Source organism: Sturnira hondurensis, unplaced genomic scaffold (genome assembly GCF_014824575.4).
Source record: "Sturnira hondurensis isolate 20B ecotype Veracruz unplaced genomic scaffold, ASM1482457v3 Scaffold0006413, whole genome shotgun sequence".
Lineage (NCBI taxonomy): Eukaryota > Metazoa > Chordata > Mammalia > Chiroptera > Phyllostomidae > Sturnira > Sturnira hondurensis.
In genome coordinates this window covers 57,427,413-57,442,475 of record NW_028079044.1, presented here as the reverse complement: position 1 = coordinate 57,442,475, position 15,063 = coordinate 57,427,413, and the positions used below count along the sequence as shown (strand labels likewise).

General features: G+C 57.2%; 1 protein-coding gene across 4 annotated transcripts in view; it reads right to left on the bottom strand.

The window, feature by feature from the left end:
* The window catches only part of ASAP2 (ArfGAP with SH3 domain, ankyrin repeat and PH domain 2), a 129,639-nt gene extending 115,527 nt beyond the window's left edge, over positions 1 to 14,112 (bottom strand). For all 4 annotated transcript variants that reach the window (XM_037048684.1, XM_037048686.1, XM_037048685.1 and 1 more), the window contains exon 1: positions 13,910 to 14,112. In XM_037048684.1, the coding sequence (XP_036904579.1) occupies positions 13,910 to 14,035 (126 nt within the window). In that variant the 5' untranslated portion in view covers positions 14,036 to 14,112. The remainder of the gene's footprint in view (positions 1 to 13,909) is intronic.
* Between the last annotated feature and the right edge of the window lie 951 nt (positions 14,113 to 15,063).

Sequence of the window (15,063 nt, the reverse complement as noted above, 5' to 3'; positions counted from 1 at the left end):
TGCCGCCCGGCCGCCCCCAGGGCCTGCTGCCACTCTGGTCACTGCAAACAAACAGCGAGCGCCCTTCCCGGAACAGCCAACACCAGGAGCATCAACCGTGCCAGGAACTGTCAGCTCTCTCCCAAAGCAATGTGCACATTTCCGAGTCACCTGTCCTCTCCAGTCACTTCCGAAGACAGTAACACAACAAGGCACGCACACCTCTTCAGGTATCGTGCAAAGCAAAGCCACAAAGCCACAAAGGCACAAAGTTTCCGCACCCACAATCCGGGCACAGGCACACGCACATAAAGGCCACGCCCACACGGCTTTAAAAACTCAAAATAATTACCCAGACACTCTGATGGCTCTGGGCAACAGAACATTTACTGGTTGGCCAGATCCTGATCTGTCGTAAGATCCTGGTTCACGTCTCCAGGGACCACTGAGGGCCTCACGTGGGGAGGCATCGAACCTCTGGGAAGCCATTCCTGGGCAGTACGTGTGTCTAAGACCCAGCCCACCCAACAGTGTTTTGAAAATTGTCAAGTGTAAATAAAAACAATAGCTTATTATTAAAAATAAAAATAGCGCCTGCTCCCAGGAGTCTGCAGTGTGGTCTCAGGAAGCGAGAATGCAAACACTGGGGGCAGGTCCGCGGTGCGCGTGGGGGCCCTGCCTCGGTGGCAGACACTCATCCCTGAACGACACCTGGGGTGGGGCTGCATGTCGGGCGTGGCAGGGCACATGACACCAGGTGCCTCCCTTCAGCAGGCATGTGCCCTGGTGATGAAGGACCGAGGGGGCGGCAGATGTCCCAGGTCTGTCTCCATGACGGACAGATGGGTTACAAACAGATGGACAGCCCTGGTTGGTGTGGCTCCGTGGACTGAGCACCACTGGCCTTTGAAAAAGAGACGAACCAGGTCGGTCAGACGGGAATCACTTTAAGGATTCAGAGAAGAAAGCAGTTCTTTCTTCTGGGCGCGTTCGGGAAGGAGGGACGGAGCAGAAGACGTGATCAGCACGATTGCAATGAAGAAATTACATTCCAGTTGGGACGCTTTAATTCTTAAAAAAAGATCTTCCTGTTCCTCTAACCGTCTCAGAGGACGACATGACTGCCTTGGTTTGCAGATGGGACACAGTTCTTCCCACACGCACAGCAAGGCCTCTGAGGGAAGGGCAGAGCAGCATGGGAGGGAAGAGGTGACTGGACTGTGTCACCATTTTCTGAGAGCCACGTGCTGGGTGCCCCGTGGGCTCCGAGGACGTGGGAACGAGGGAACATTCAACCCTCCCCAGGCTCGTTCGCGCAGCGCGGGGACACTCACAGCCGGGATGCAGGTCCAACAGGTAAACAGCCGCAAACAGGAGACTGAACTTCGACACTTCCCAACTCCAATGGGGAGGGGCCGGCATTGCCCACTGTGCTGATTCTGCCTTAATAGCAGCCTGGGGCCCCAGGGCTGTCTTCACGTATCTGTGTGTCCTAGGAACAGGTCCCCCTGCCCCAGCTCAAACCCTGCCCTGAGGGCCTTTGGCCACCACGGAGGGAAGGAGTCATCCCACACAAACTAACTTTCCCATCAAACCACCAGAGAACTCCGATCTGTTCCGAGGCAACTGCCCTGCCCACCACGGCAGAGGGCACGGCCGGGCCTCCGCTCCAGCACCAACCCGACATCAAGAAACACGCTCCGCTGCGGCTCCGTGCGGCCCTGGGGTCCCCTCCTCCTCCCCTGGCAGGCTGCAGCCTGGCCCCGGGTCCTCGCTGCTGTCTTTTCCCTGGGGGGCCATTCCCAGGACCCTGGGATGACCTGGAGCCACAGGGAGGAGCCAAAGTGGGCTTTTAGGAACTGCCTTCTTCTTATAAGGAGTCCCGTTTGTTTCCATGCCACCATTCACCCTAACAGTCCTTTTGGGTTTCGGAAACACAGTTAACGAATTTCTGAAGCGATCATGTGCTAACGCTGTTACTCCCTAATTCAAACCTCCAATGTCACAAAGTACCAGAACCCCAGGGCGCTCAGGGTGTATCAGGGGCAGGAATAAGGCCTCGAACGGGAGCCATCAGGCCCACTGGCTTCACTACAGGAGGCCTGGAGGGATGCGAGGAGACCCCCAAATTAAAAGAGCAAATCAATCAGCAGCCCCGAGGGATTTCGCAGGAGCCACGACCAGAAACCAGTTTGTCCCAAGATCGACCAAACCTCCTTCAATGTGCTCTGACCATAAAGAATAAAACTGTACTTCAAAAACAAAGCTCCTCCCAGCACAGCTTCAGAAGATAATAAATCACTGTTAAAAGACAGACCATAAAGCCAGGTCTGGAAAACTGGGGAAGGCTGCGTGGCTGGGAAGGAGGCCGTCGTTCACTGTGGCCACCCGAGCTGCAGCTCGGACGTGAGAAGGGCGGCCTGGCCTGAAATCCCCGCAGTGGGGAACACCCCCTGCACACGGGGAAACACACACAGGGCCCCAGGGTTTGGAGATGCACAGGGAGTGAGGACGGGGGAGCAGGCAGGGAGAGGGAGGGAGATGAGAACGGGAAGTTTGACCACCACCTGGGCTCCCCAAGGGAGAGGAAGACAGCAGCGTGGCAGAGGGGAGGGAGAGGGGGACGGTGGAGGGAGGTGCAGAGCCATCTTGCCTACCTCGGGATTTCTCTGCACCCTCTGGGCTGGTGGCAGTGAGGCCTGCAGCGCTGCTTCCGAACCAAGCGCCTGCCTGTGACCTGGCGGGCTGCACCCACGGCACAGGGAGGCAGGCGCAGGCTCGGACAGCCCAACCGCCCTGGCAGGGAAGTCATTCCCATTCGCCACAGAAGAACAAGGAGCGGGAGAGGGTGCAAGGGGAGACGAAAGCCAGGGATCTGAATAATGACCTTCTGTCGAGACGTGAGTGGTCTCTGTGGTGGAAACAGCAGGGTGACGCTTACAGAACGAAGCAGCCAGGAAGCCACACCAACCAGCAAACACAATGGGCTGCTCGGTGCTTGCAGCTGCAGACACAGAGTCAGACCAGGCCCGGAAGGGACGCCTGCCGGGCGGCACCAGACGCCCAGCCGGTGAGGCAGATGTCTGAATCCCACCTACCAACCAAGTGGCAGTTACGAGCTTAGCTCTGCAACCTAAGACCAGGCTGGCAGACCTCCCAATTCTCTCAGTATGTTCAGAGACCAAGTGAGAAGGAGAAAAACAAATTACATGCAAGGAATTTCAGCTCTGCATACAAACCGTTTTCCTAGAACCAAAGTCCATTATTCAGTCAAGTCAATGAGCCCCCAGGCCACAGGTGGCAAACACAAGGCCCTCGGGGCGAATCCTGCCGTCCACCTGGTTTCATCGCCGCCACCTCCTTCCTACCTGGCAGCAGCGCCAAGTTCTCGCTTAACAGTTAAGGAGCAGTTACATTCACACAGGCCCGAAATCACATTTGGCCCCTCGAGAGGCTGATGTGGCCCCGGTGAGAATGAGTTTGACACCCCTGCCCGGGACTGTGCAGCCCAATGGGCATTTACAGATGATTAAGGACTGATCCGGCAATTAACCAAATGAAAAGAAATAAAAAGCACCCGGATTGTTAAAAAATAAAACTCTATCTGCAGATGAAATAATCTTGTTTATAAGCCTAAGGATTTTATGGTATGCAAATGCCATCTCATTTTTTCTTTTAAAAGCAACGACAACAAAAATAGTTGCCTCAGGAAGCCACAGAAAGGTTTTGGTGTTTTGTTTTCTCAGTCACCTTGCAGATGTCACTCAGAACACCTTCTGAGGGACTGCGAACTAGCCGTTACCTTCTTTTCAGGACGACACCTTCTTTTCAGGACTGCGAACTAGCCGTTACTTGCTGGTTTTTACCCCCATCACACACTCCGGCGCCTTTGCAAATGCTCTCTGCGTGATATGAGGAACTGTGCGGTTTTCGGGTGGGGGCCAGGGGCAGTCAGGGACCATCCAGTCTAAACCCCTCACCCTAGAGACCGGCCATTCGGGGAGGGGGCTCATCCGAGGTCGTGGAGCGAGGTGGAGGCCCTGTGAAGACCAGAACAGCTGACTCCACAGAAACACAGCCACCTCCACGGAGCCAAACTGACGATCGCAGCTTCACAACTTCTTCCCCGGCTGTTGGGTGCTTGGCGCCCAGGGCAGACCTCCGAGAGCCTTAATATATGAAAATCAGTATTTACTTCAAGTTCAATGGCCCAAATCATTCAATGGCCAAAACCCTGTGATCATCAACACAAACTGCTTTTCACCGGAGAGGCCAAGCACAACAAAGATACAATCAAGGCCAAGGTGTGCGGTCAAGACCGGAAAAGCTGCTTCAAGGAGATGTGGGGGCAAAGAGCCGTCTCTAGCAGCTTCCAGGAGCACTGCACCGGGGAGGCCCAGCGGGGGCAGCCACCACTCGGCCTGCAGTGCTGCTGGCGGGGGGTCGGGGGAGGCTCTGTAAAGCAGGGAATGAAAGAGGTAACGTGTGCGTTCCCCTCGAACCTCTATGAAAGTGTGAGTGTGAATGGCCCAGAGAAAGTCAAGGAGATGGTCAGGGGAAGATGAGACACGATGTTACGGAGCTGGGATGACTCTCAGGTCACCTCAGCCACGGGCCCAGGAAGTCACTTGCCCAGGGACCAAAAGCAGGTTAGGGACAGGGGAGGGTGGTCAGAGGGGAGGAGACAGTGCCAGGACTGACTCCTCTCTCTTCCTTTCAGAAATCTCCCCGAAGTTCCCGGTCTGCCCGCGGGGCAGCCTTCTCTGCCCAGGTCTGCCTAGACATGCGTGTCTGTGACTCAGCCTTCAGGGCCACGGCTGGAAACACGGGCTTGCTGACACAGGGACTGCTGTGTGGCTCTTATCACGGCCTGCCTGGCCCCGGCGTCCTCTGTCCTTTTAACTGACTTCCAGGCAGTTAAGGTCACAGCAGTAAGTTCCCATGCTGCTAACTCCCTCCCCCGGAGTGCATGTCTCACGGCCCAGTCTGAGCCGGCACACAGCCTCGGCCACACTGGGAACGGGCCTGCACCGGAGACGCCGCAGAGACGCCTAAAGAGGAATCTTCGCAGGCAGCAGGAGATGCCAGCAGGAGACGGTCAGGTGGCACGTGAAAGGACCCGCAGGAGGGAGACCCCTGAAGACACGCGGAGGGTGCTAACCTCAGGTGGCAGCTAGCCAGGGGGCGGGGGACCTGCAGCTGCGTGACCTGTCTGGGACTCGCTTTGGAGACCTCGAGGCAAACAGAGGCAACCTCAGGCCCTCCCTCAGGGTGGCTGAGAGGACCAACAATCAGCTCAAAACACAGCGCAGTCCTTGACCCAGAGCGGAGGTGCAAAGGGCTGTCAGCCCCTGTGGTGCGGGGCGTAAAGAAAAAGCAAGATCACAGCAAGAATGTGATTCTGTGTAGGAAGCCGGGGAGGAGGCCCCGGAGCCCCAGCTAGAACCCTCGGCGACGGGGGGGGGGGGGGGTGNCAGCTAGAACCCTCGGCGGGGGGGGGGGGGGGGATGCGTCCCCAGAGGGGCCCGCCTTCAGTGACCGCCTGACGTGTTGCTGAAAGCGTATTGACAAGGCCACCTTCAGTGGGTGAGCAAGGGTGACATCGCCAACACTGCCCTCAGCGGGGCGGGCCTCCTGCCAGGCGTGAGCGGTGCCCGGGGCCTCCGGCTCTGCAGGCTGAGCCTGTCGGCCGTGCAGGGAAGGCTACTGCCGCCGTGATGATGGGGGCAGAGGCGCCAGAGAGGAAACAGGGCAGCAGCGAGGTCTTCCAGAAGCACCCACTCAGGAAGTGCACTAGAGGCGACGAACTAAAAAACAGAGGCGTCTGCTTGGGGCCCTCGTGGCCCAGGCTCCGCACAGGGCGGTGGCCACCTGGCAACCTCCCGAGGGGAAGGGTCCAAGTCTGCACCCCACCCCTGCCCCTTCCCAGCTCCGGGATCTCAGTCGAGTGGCTCAGGTTCTGTGGACCTGATGGCGTTTTGTAATCATTAAACCAGTTACTAGTTAATAAACATGAAGAAGGCGAAGCGTGCCGGCATGCAGTGAGCGCCCGGTACGTGCTGGACAGAAAACCCCAGTGACAAGAGGACACCTCTCCAGCGCTCTGGCGACCTCGGACACTGAGTACTCAGGGGACCAGAGCCTCATCTTGAACGTTCGACCTCCCGGTAAACAAGGCGGAGCCTCTCTCAAACTCTCCTGCCCTGCCAGTCTATCCTCCCTGGAACGACGTCTGCGACATTTTGAATGTCACTCAGGTCACAGTGTTTCCTGGTCAAGCTCTCCCACAGCTCCCCGCCCCTCCCGTCAGAACAAGACCCCACCCCTCCCAGGGCCAGGCCTCCTGCGAACGGGCCCCGCCCACCCCTCAGGCTCCTCCCGGGACACCAGCGTCCCTCTGTCCCTAAATGCCCCAGCCCGTTCAGGTCTTAGAGTCTGTCACGTGCGTGGTCCCTGCATCACGTGCGTGGTCCCTGCATCCCGGCGCATCCCTGGCTGGCTTCCTCATTCCAAGTCTGTTCTCACGGTGCTGCTTCGGGGAGGCCCTTTCCCAATCCCAGTTCCCGGACGGCCCGGGCCGCTCTCTGCTCCGTATCCTGCCCGACGCGTCTTCCAGGCCCGCATGGCTACCTGGCGCTCATCACCTAATGATCTGCTGACTGCGGGGATCACCGACTCCACTTGGGGAGCAGCTTTAAGGAATGCCGAGGCCTTCAGAACCAGCGGCATCGCTCAGCTCCCATGGGTGCCCCTGACCCGCCGCCCCCTCCGCCGACGCAAACCACCATCATGGTGAAGCTCGCAAAGGCTAGTGAAAATCAAGGTGCTCCCCCCCAAATGGCTCCCCCCCAAAAGAGGTAGAAGGCAGTGAAGATGAGGAAACGCCAGACGGTGAAGAGGCTAAAAGCAGTGAAGACGTTAGCCTTCCTCAGAAAGAAAGCAAGAGGGCCGCCCCACCCCGGCAAAGGCAGGGCCGGCTGCCCCGATGCAGAAGACTGCGGCCGCCACGCCAGCCAAGAAGGCCATGCCGCACTCCTGGCACCGAGGGGCAGCCGGGCAGAGCACTGGCAGCCACGCCCGCCAAGGGCGCAAAGAGCGGCAAGAATGCCATCAAGGAAGCCGGCGATGAGGAAGGAGATGAAGACCTGGAGGAGGAGGAGGAGGAGCCTGTCAAAAACGCACTGGGAAACGAAAGGAGGAATCGGCCAACAGAAGCCGCTCCGGCGGCAGCCGACACTCACGAGTGGAAGACGCAGGGCCGCCCCCAACCTCTGGTCTCTCTGTTGGGAACCTGAACTTGGGCAAGTCACTGCATGGGTGACACTTTTGCCAAAAACGAGCTTGCCGTTGTGGTTGTCAGAAACGGGGGGGTCTAGGAAGTCAGTGCTACGTGTGTGGACTTTGAATCTCCAGACCTGGAAAAGGCCTCGGAACTCACAGCTTCATTGCTTTGGCAATGAATTTAACCTAGAAAAACCAAAGGGAAAAGACAGTGAAAAAGAGTAAGATGCGAGAACGCATTTGGCTAGACCGGCCTTACTGAGTTACTCAGACTGAATTAGGAGGAGTGTGTGAAGAGGCTGTGCCGATCAGACCAGTCGGCAAGGACGGCAAAGCGAAGGGATTGATCGCCTATAGTGAACCGAGACGAACGCTGATGCAGAGGAAACTCGGCAGAAAAGCAGGGAGCAGAGAGAGAGGGACGACCCACTTCCCTGCACTACGCGGGAGAGGGGCAAAGGCAAGACCTTTCTGGAAAGGTGGAAAGAACAGCCCTCGCAGTGGTGACTAAAACTCCGGTTTAAAGCGCCCCCTCCCAGGGCCAACAGAGGAGACTCCTCAGAAAGTGTCGGAGAAGGCGATCGCTGTCAGCGTGCCCCAGAAACAAATGGCAAAGCTCCTGGGTGTGCGGTTACGGAATCTGCTTCATTTGAAGATGCTAAAGGAGCCCTAAATTCCTGCAATAAGAGAGAAATTGAGGACACAGCAATCAGGCTAGAGTCATGAGGACCCAGGGGACCGACCACCGAATGCAAGACACCAGCACCTAAACGCTGCCAAAGGCCTGTCTGAGGCCACAGGAGAGACATCAAAGGGGCCACATGACGGCTCTGTGCGCATGAGGACAGTCCCCGACCGGGAGACGGGCTCTTCCAGAGGATCTGGTTTTGTAGACTTTGCCAGTGAGGAAGATACCAAAGCCACCGACGAGGCCACCGACGCTGGTGAAAGTGATGGAACCACAGTTCCTCTGGACTGACTGGGCCAGCCTGAGGGTGACAGCGGCTTTGGGAGTCACGGCGGAGGCCGAGGTGGCTTTGGAGGTTGAGCAGGTGGTGGAGGATGAGGAAACCAATCACGAGCCACAAGGAGAGAAGACCAAGTTTGAGTAGTTTCTTTCACTCTCATCTTTCCCTCTGCCATTCGAAAGAAAGGACATGGGATTGTCCCCGTGTCACCAGAACAGTGACAGAGCCTCCCAGGACACTCCATGACAGTACACAGTCCTGAGGGCTACCTGGAAATCCGTATAGATAACTTTTCAAGGGAGACATGCTATTGGTTTTTTCAAAAAGTCTTCATCAGAGGGCATGTTTACTGATCTTAGAGACAGGGAGAGTGGGGAGAGAGGTAATCGGTTGCCTCCTATACAGGCCCCACCAGGGGTTCGAACCCGCAACCTTCCGCTGTACAAGATGACCTCCAACCGACTGAGCCACCCGGCCCGGACTCCTGTGGATTTTGACTGATGATTCATGTAAACTTTTTCAAAGAGATGAGTGACAGAGATAATCTTTCTGTGTGAGTTTTGAATCTATATTGTTTCTTCCCATGTACAAAACCATTTCTTCCTACAGAGAGTGTGTGGAGGAAAGCAGAATGCTTTATTTTGCTCCAGCAACTTTGGGGCAAATGAAAAGTCCTAAACTCTGGGGCCAGGAGAAAGAAAAAAAAGGCTGCGGATGCTCCAGGCCCCGCCCGCACCAACTAAGCCAGAACTGTAGGGAGGGGAGGGGGCCCAGAGTCTCTTCTCTACAAATGGCCCCCGTGACTCGCTGGCAACGCCAGGGCGCACAGCTAGACTTCCCTTCTCGTGCACAAGACACACCCGGGGATGCTCCTGAATGGTGGGTTCTGCCCCGGCAGGTCTGAGGGTCTGCGCTCCCACAAGTCCCTGGGTCAGTAGACCAGCTCTGAATTGCACTGTGCGACGGAACTTGCTGCAGTGATGAAATGTTCCAAATCTGCACTACGCCGGTCACTCCTGAGCACTTGGAATGTGGTCAGTGTGGCCGAGAAGCAGAACTCTCTGTGTTGGCCCACCGCATGGGACAGTGCAGGTCCAGAAGGGTCATGCTCCCCGAGGAAAGGGACCAGCCACTGGAAATATGGAGGGAGCGAGAAGAACCAGGGATTGCTCCCAATTCTTGGCCTGAGCAGCCCTCTGAGAAGTGGGTGGCTGGGAAAATCCAGCCAGTCCGCCACCATGTCGGTCGTGGACCAGTATTTACCTAAGGCAGGGAGGCAGACAGGGGAGACCTTATCAAGACACCTCAGTGACTCAAGCATGTGGTGACTAGGTTGACTTCACCACCCAATCACGCCACTGGACAAGGCCCTGCCGACCACAGCCCGGGGGCATCTGACCACACCCATCCCCAGGTGTGGGGTGTGTTCCTGGACAGTCTGTGGCCATAGCACCGACAACCCCTGACTTGCCTGCAGGGTGTCTGCCTCCTCTGGGTTCTCCCCACCCACGGCCGAGCACCGGGCAGGGCTCCTGCACACTGGATGAGCGGCAGGGCGTGCGGCCCACCAGGAGCAGCATCGGGACCGATGGACGTTAACACAGAAAGGGGGAAACCGAATGGGCAGGGCAGGGTTGGGGGTGTCCACCGAAGAGATCGCTTCTTCCTTGAGGGACTCAAAAACGTCCAAGCCCGGCATCACACGAGGAGATGTGTGGTCAGAAAGGGGGCGGGCGTCCTTCCGATGACAGAGCCTAAGTCTGTGCGTCTGGGCTTTGGAAGAGCAGTTTCTCAGACAGGTCACAAAGGCCAAGACACAGTCCCAGTCTCGCCTCAGAAGCTCACAGGCCTGGGTCCTCCTCTCACCGCCTCGGGGGAAGCGAGGCCTCTGGGGGTCCCACCCCTGCAGGTAGAGCCCTGTACTTGGGACCTCACAGAGATTTCCGAGGGGACCAAGGACAACAGAGCACAGAAGTATGGCCCAGAAGGAAGAAGATTAAATTTTAAGTATGAGTCAATGTCAAATGTGTTTTTAAAACCACAGATGTAACAAAGCCAAATAAACGAAGTAGAGTGGATGGTACTCTGAAGGGGAGTTTAACTACACACACGGAAATTCCAAGTATGTACACATTTCTCCCCTATTTCGAGACTGTTCCAAAGTGCCCAGAGACTCAAAGAAACCGAGACAGAAATAATGCCCCACCCAAAAAAGAGAGGAAAGCTCAGTTTTCAGGTTTCCGCCACTGCTACTCATTTTGTCTGCTGCTCCCCAAACCACAGAGTGCACCCCACAGGGCAGCACCAGACTTCGCCAACACTGTGCGAAACAATCATTTCGCCCAGAGAAAGCGGCCAAATGAAAAATTTAAACCACAGCTACCTGCCGACCTGTTGCCAAGAGAGCAAACTGGTTAAAGAAATAAGCACCAGTTAACAGATACAGAGTAGGTTTCCATCCGCTCACTCATGTAACCATTCACTTACTCTCCCCTCCCACCCCTCACGCAACTCTCCCTGAAGGGCCCCACCCGCTCACCAGGTTCTGCGGATTAGCCACAGTCTATTAAGCAGTTTATGAAACCATTTATTAAACCAACTGTCTGTTAGTTACTGTGCTGTTATTTGCTCATTAAACTCTCACCCTGACCTTCTGAACTACACAGGCATTGTTAGCCAGACTTGAAAGCTGAGGAAAACGTGAAAACCACTAGGTGTCTCACCCAAGTTCACACACCTGGCAAGTGGTGGACTCTGAACTTGAACCCAGGCCCATCTGACAGAGCAGTAATTTAGAGACTCCAGCATTAGGTAGTAACAGAGAGCAGCATCTGGTTCTCAAAACAGCATGGACCCAGGTTCAAACCCCAGCTCTCCGCCTCACCAGCTCTGTATGTAACCTTGAGCCGATTCACCTCTCTGCGCCTGTTTCCTCACGTGTAAAGCAGGATGAGGAGCGTGCGGCAGATGCGAAATCCACAGTATGTGGTAGGGACCCAATGGCCACAGGTGTGCGCACAAAAGGCGTATTTCAGTTGTAGAACGAGTTTTGGCAGACATAACCTGTGTTGGCAAGGACAGGTTCACAAAGGTCAATCGGTGTAAAATCAGTTTACTAATTCCATGACTCATTTGTTGAAACACAGAACCAAGGGCCCGCAAACATCACATTTACTTTGCTTGTTACGTCGGTACCTTGGTGTCACAAGACCCGTTCTCACGCCTCCTTTCAGTATGAAAAGTAGATGCTTGTTTAAAATCCAAATACGTGGGTACCACTAGTTAATAACACCACATAAGGAACGAGTGCTGGATGGGGGGGTTAATATTAAACACGCTGGGAGAGACCACGATTTAAAGTCAGNCCCCCCCCCCCCCCCCCCCCCCCCCCCCCCCCCCCCCCCCCCCCCCCCCCCCCCCCCCCCCCCCCCCCCCCCCCCCCCCAGGCCACATCAGCCTCGTGGTTGCCTTCAAAGGGCCGAAATAATTTTAGAACTGTATGCATGTAACTATTCCTTAACTGCCAAGGCGTTGAAATTACATGTGACCCTTTGAAGGCAACCGCAAGGCTGATGTGGCCCCTGGTGAAAAGGAGTCTGACGCCCCTGACTTAAATGAATCCACGGTGATTCTCCCAGAAAGCAAACCACTTTCATACCTGGCTCTCACAACTCTGAGCTCCCGCCTGCCGTCACCCTAGTACGTATGCTGGGTTTGCCCCAAGTGAACCAGGCCTGTTGTGATTTCAATCTTTTCCTACTTGCAATGTGGAGCAAGCTCGCAATTTAATAAAATGACCGAATCCCGGCTCTTTAATCTGCTCAGTAACGGAGGCTCTGGGCTAAGCTCCTGAGCAGCACACAAGAGCAGCTTTGGAATCTCAAACTGGAAACGAAAATTAATCAGAGAAAGGGCATGCCAATTTGAACAGCAATTCCTATTTGCCTAGCTCCCCACATCTGCCAGAGTTAATGATATTGAACTGATGAACGGCAGAGGGGAAAAGAAACAACCTCAAACACAACCAAGCTTTTTTAAAGGCGTCGGGTACAGAGCTTCCTTCCCTTAAGCCGCCTTTTGGGTTGCCGTCGCTCCACAAACATTATTAATGGTGTGTTACCCAACGTCATGAACATTTTTCTCTTGCCCAGCACTTCTGAAAACACTTCTTGCAGCCCTCCCATCTGCCTCATTTGAAGACATTACGTTTAAGCCTTGCTGAGTCAAGTAGAATTAAGTGAGGTGGAAACCCAGAACTTGCTACGAAAGCTTCACAGGCAGCTCTCCTCTGCCAAAATAAATACATACATAAATAAATGAATAAATAGAAGGAAGGAGGGAATGAGGAGGCTGGGAGGATGACTTAGCTACACTTATAACAGTCAGAATGCTGAATCTGTTAAATTTGGTTTACCCTATTATTGACTGTGTCTACAAAGGAAAAAAAATTCCATTAAGAGAAACATTCTGGATTTTTTCCCCAAGCAATTCCTAACAGCAGAGGCTTTGTTCAAGTGAGGGGGTGGGGGGATGGGGGAAAAGAACGCCGAAGCTTCACTTAAAGCTCTCTGGTGACCCCTCACTCACGCCAGCCTGGTCATCTTCCAACACACCTACCACACCCCCATTTCAAGGCTGCAACTTGACATTCTGGCCACGAGAAATGCAATCATCTGTTCGGCACTGGCGCGCGTCTGGCTTGTAAACCGGTTACCTTTTACAAGCCAAGCAGAGTGCTGAGCGCTTTGCACACAGAGCCCCGACCTCCCACCGCAGCCCTGCAAAGGGGGCACGACCAGCCCCTTCGAAATACCGGGGAGATACCAGGGCAGAGAGGTGAGGAGCGGCCCCAAGCCGGTCGGCAGTGGCCCTGGGCTCACACACTCTGCCCCCACCCCCGACACTGCCCGCGGCTTTGTCCACCTAAGCAGCTTGTTCCCTCCTAGGCGCTCTCTCCGCAGGACGTGGGGGGGCTCGCTGGTTAGCACAGCCAGCACTGGGCGGCATGACTTTGCGCCTTGACCAAAATTAGGCCTTTTACAGGCTGGTGGGGAAGGGAGGCGGTCAGGGGTCACAGGTAAGACACAGGTAACTGAGGGCGGCCAGCAAAGGCCTTCGGACCAGAAGCAAGGCCCACCACACGCCGTCCGGAACTCCTCTCCCGGGCGGGCGCCGTACGGGGTCCCCGCGGGCGGAGGTGTGCACACTTTGCCTGGGCAGCCGGTTCGTTCCCCCGGACGGGCCCAGAGTCGGGAGAAGGGACTAGGGGCTCACACCTGCCCCGCGGAACAGGCTGCAAGCAGGGGCACTTCTCGAACAAGTAGGGAGGCGGGCGCCGGGGCAGGGCCGGTGAGCCAGGCCCCCAGCCCCGCTTACCGCCCACCCCGACTTTCGGGCCCAAGTTGGCGCACTGGGGAAACCCGCCGGCCCCGGCCCCGCAGGGGAAATGGGGGGAGAGGGTCTTAAAAAGGCCCAGGGTGGCCATCAGCCATGTCCTCCGAGCCACCTACCCGGAACAAAGGGCTTCTGTTTCGGGTACGGGGAGCCCGGCCGCGTCCGGATTTGGAGGAAGAGAAACTTTTCCCGGGATGCGGGAGGGGACAGAGCGGGGCGGGCAGGGCGCGGAGCTACCTACGGCCCGAGCCGCCCGCCCGCCCGGGGAGGCCCGCGCGCGCCCTCACCTCCTCGATGGCCGCCACCGTGTTCCGGCACTGCGTCGTGCGCGTGGTGAAGCTCGAGGCCGTGGGCGCCTTGTAGTCCTCATGGGTCTCGGCCACGAATTCCGACACGGAGATCTGGTCCGGCATCGCCGCGGCGCCCGCGCGGCCGGCCGCCGGGGAGCCGCCGCCTCAGCCGCCGCGCGGGCTCCCTCCGGCCGCCGGGACGCCGCCTCCCGCCNCCAAGCGCCGGGGGCCGGGCCGCCAATCCGCGCGCTCGCCGCCGCCGGGAAGCTGAGCCAGCAGGAAGGAAGGCGGCGCGCGCCCGGCCCGCCGAGCCGCTCGCCCCTCGCCGCGCGCCGCATTGTCTCCGCGTTCGGACCCCGCGCCGCGCGCCGGGGCTCGACGACGCGCCCCGCGGAGCCCGGCGGGCCGGGCGCGCGGTGCCAGGCCCCCACCCCGTCCCGGCTCCGCGAGGGCGCGCGCAGGGTGCGCTCGGACACTGGCCCCGGCCCAGCCACAGCCCGCCTCCCCGTCCCTACCCACCCCAGCCGGGCTGGGAACCGTTCTTGGGGTTCCCCGTAGCCGCGGGGCCTACCCGTCCAGGCGAAGGAGAAAGTGGGAGGCGCTCGCCCCCTACCGGCCGGCGCGCTCCGCCCTGGGCGCGCACTTGCGAGACAAATGCCTGCTGCGCGCCGCCGGGCAGCAGCCAGCCTCCAGGTTGCGGTTCTGTAACAATAACCAGAAATGACCCGAGACGAGCGCGTCGGTGCTCTACGTAGACCCTCCTGGTCTCCACCGTCTTACGAAGCAGGTAAAGAGGTGAGTATTGGTTTGGAAGACAACGTGCTGGAGAGCGCCCGGCGAATGGCCTAACGGACTCCAAACCCATCTGTCCCTGGCTCGGAGCCCTTCGGGGTGCACACGGCACCCCTAGTAAACGTCCCGGGCCAGTTTCCTAAGCTTATGTAGGTACAGGTCATTCTTGGTTCCTTGCAAATGGTTCTAGGGTCCTAGCCCAGCACCCGCCCTGGGGGAGATAACTGAACCCCGGAGCGTTTCTGTGTGGTTTCAGAGAAAACGTGCAACAACAGCCGCCAACAGCCGCCAAATCTCCTCCACACCGGGTCCAGTCACCAGTTTGAATCAGTACAGGTTTTCACTTGACGGCTCTTAAG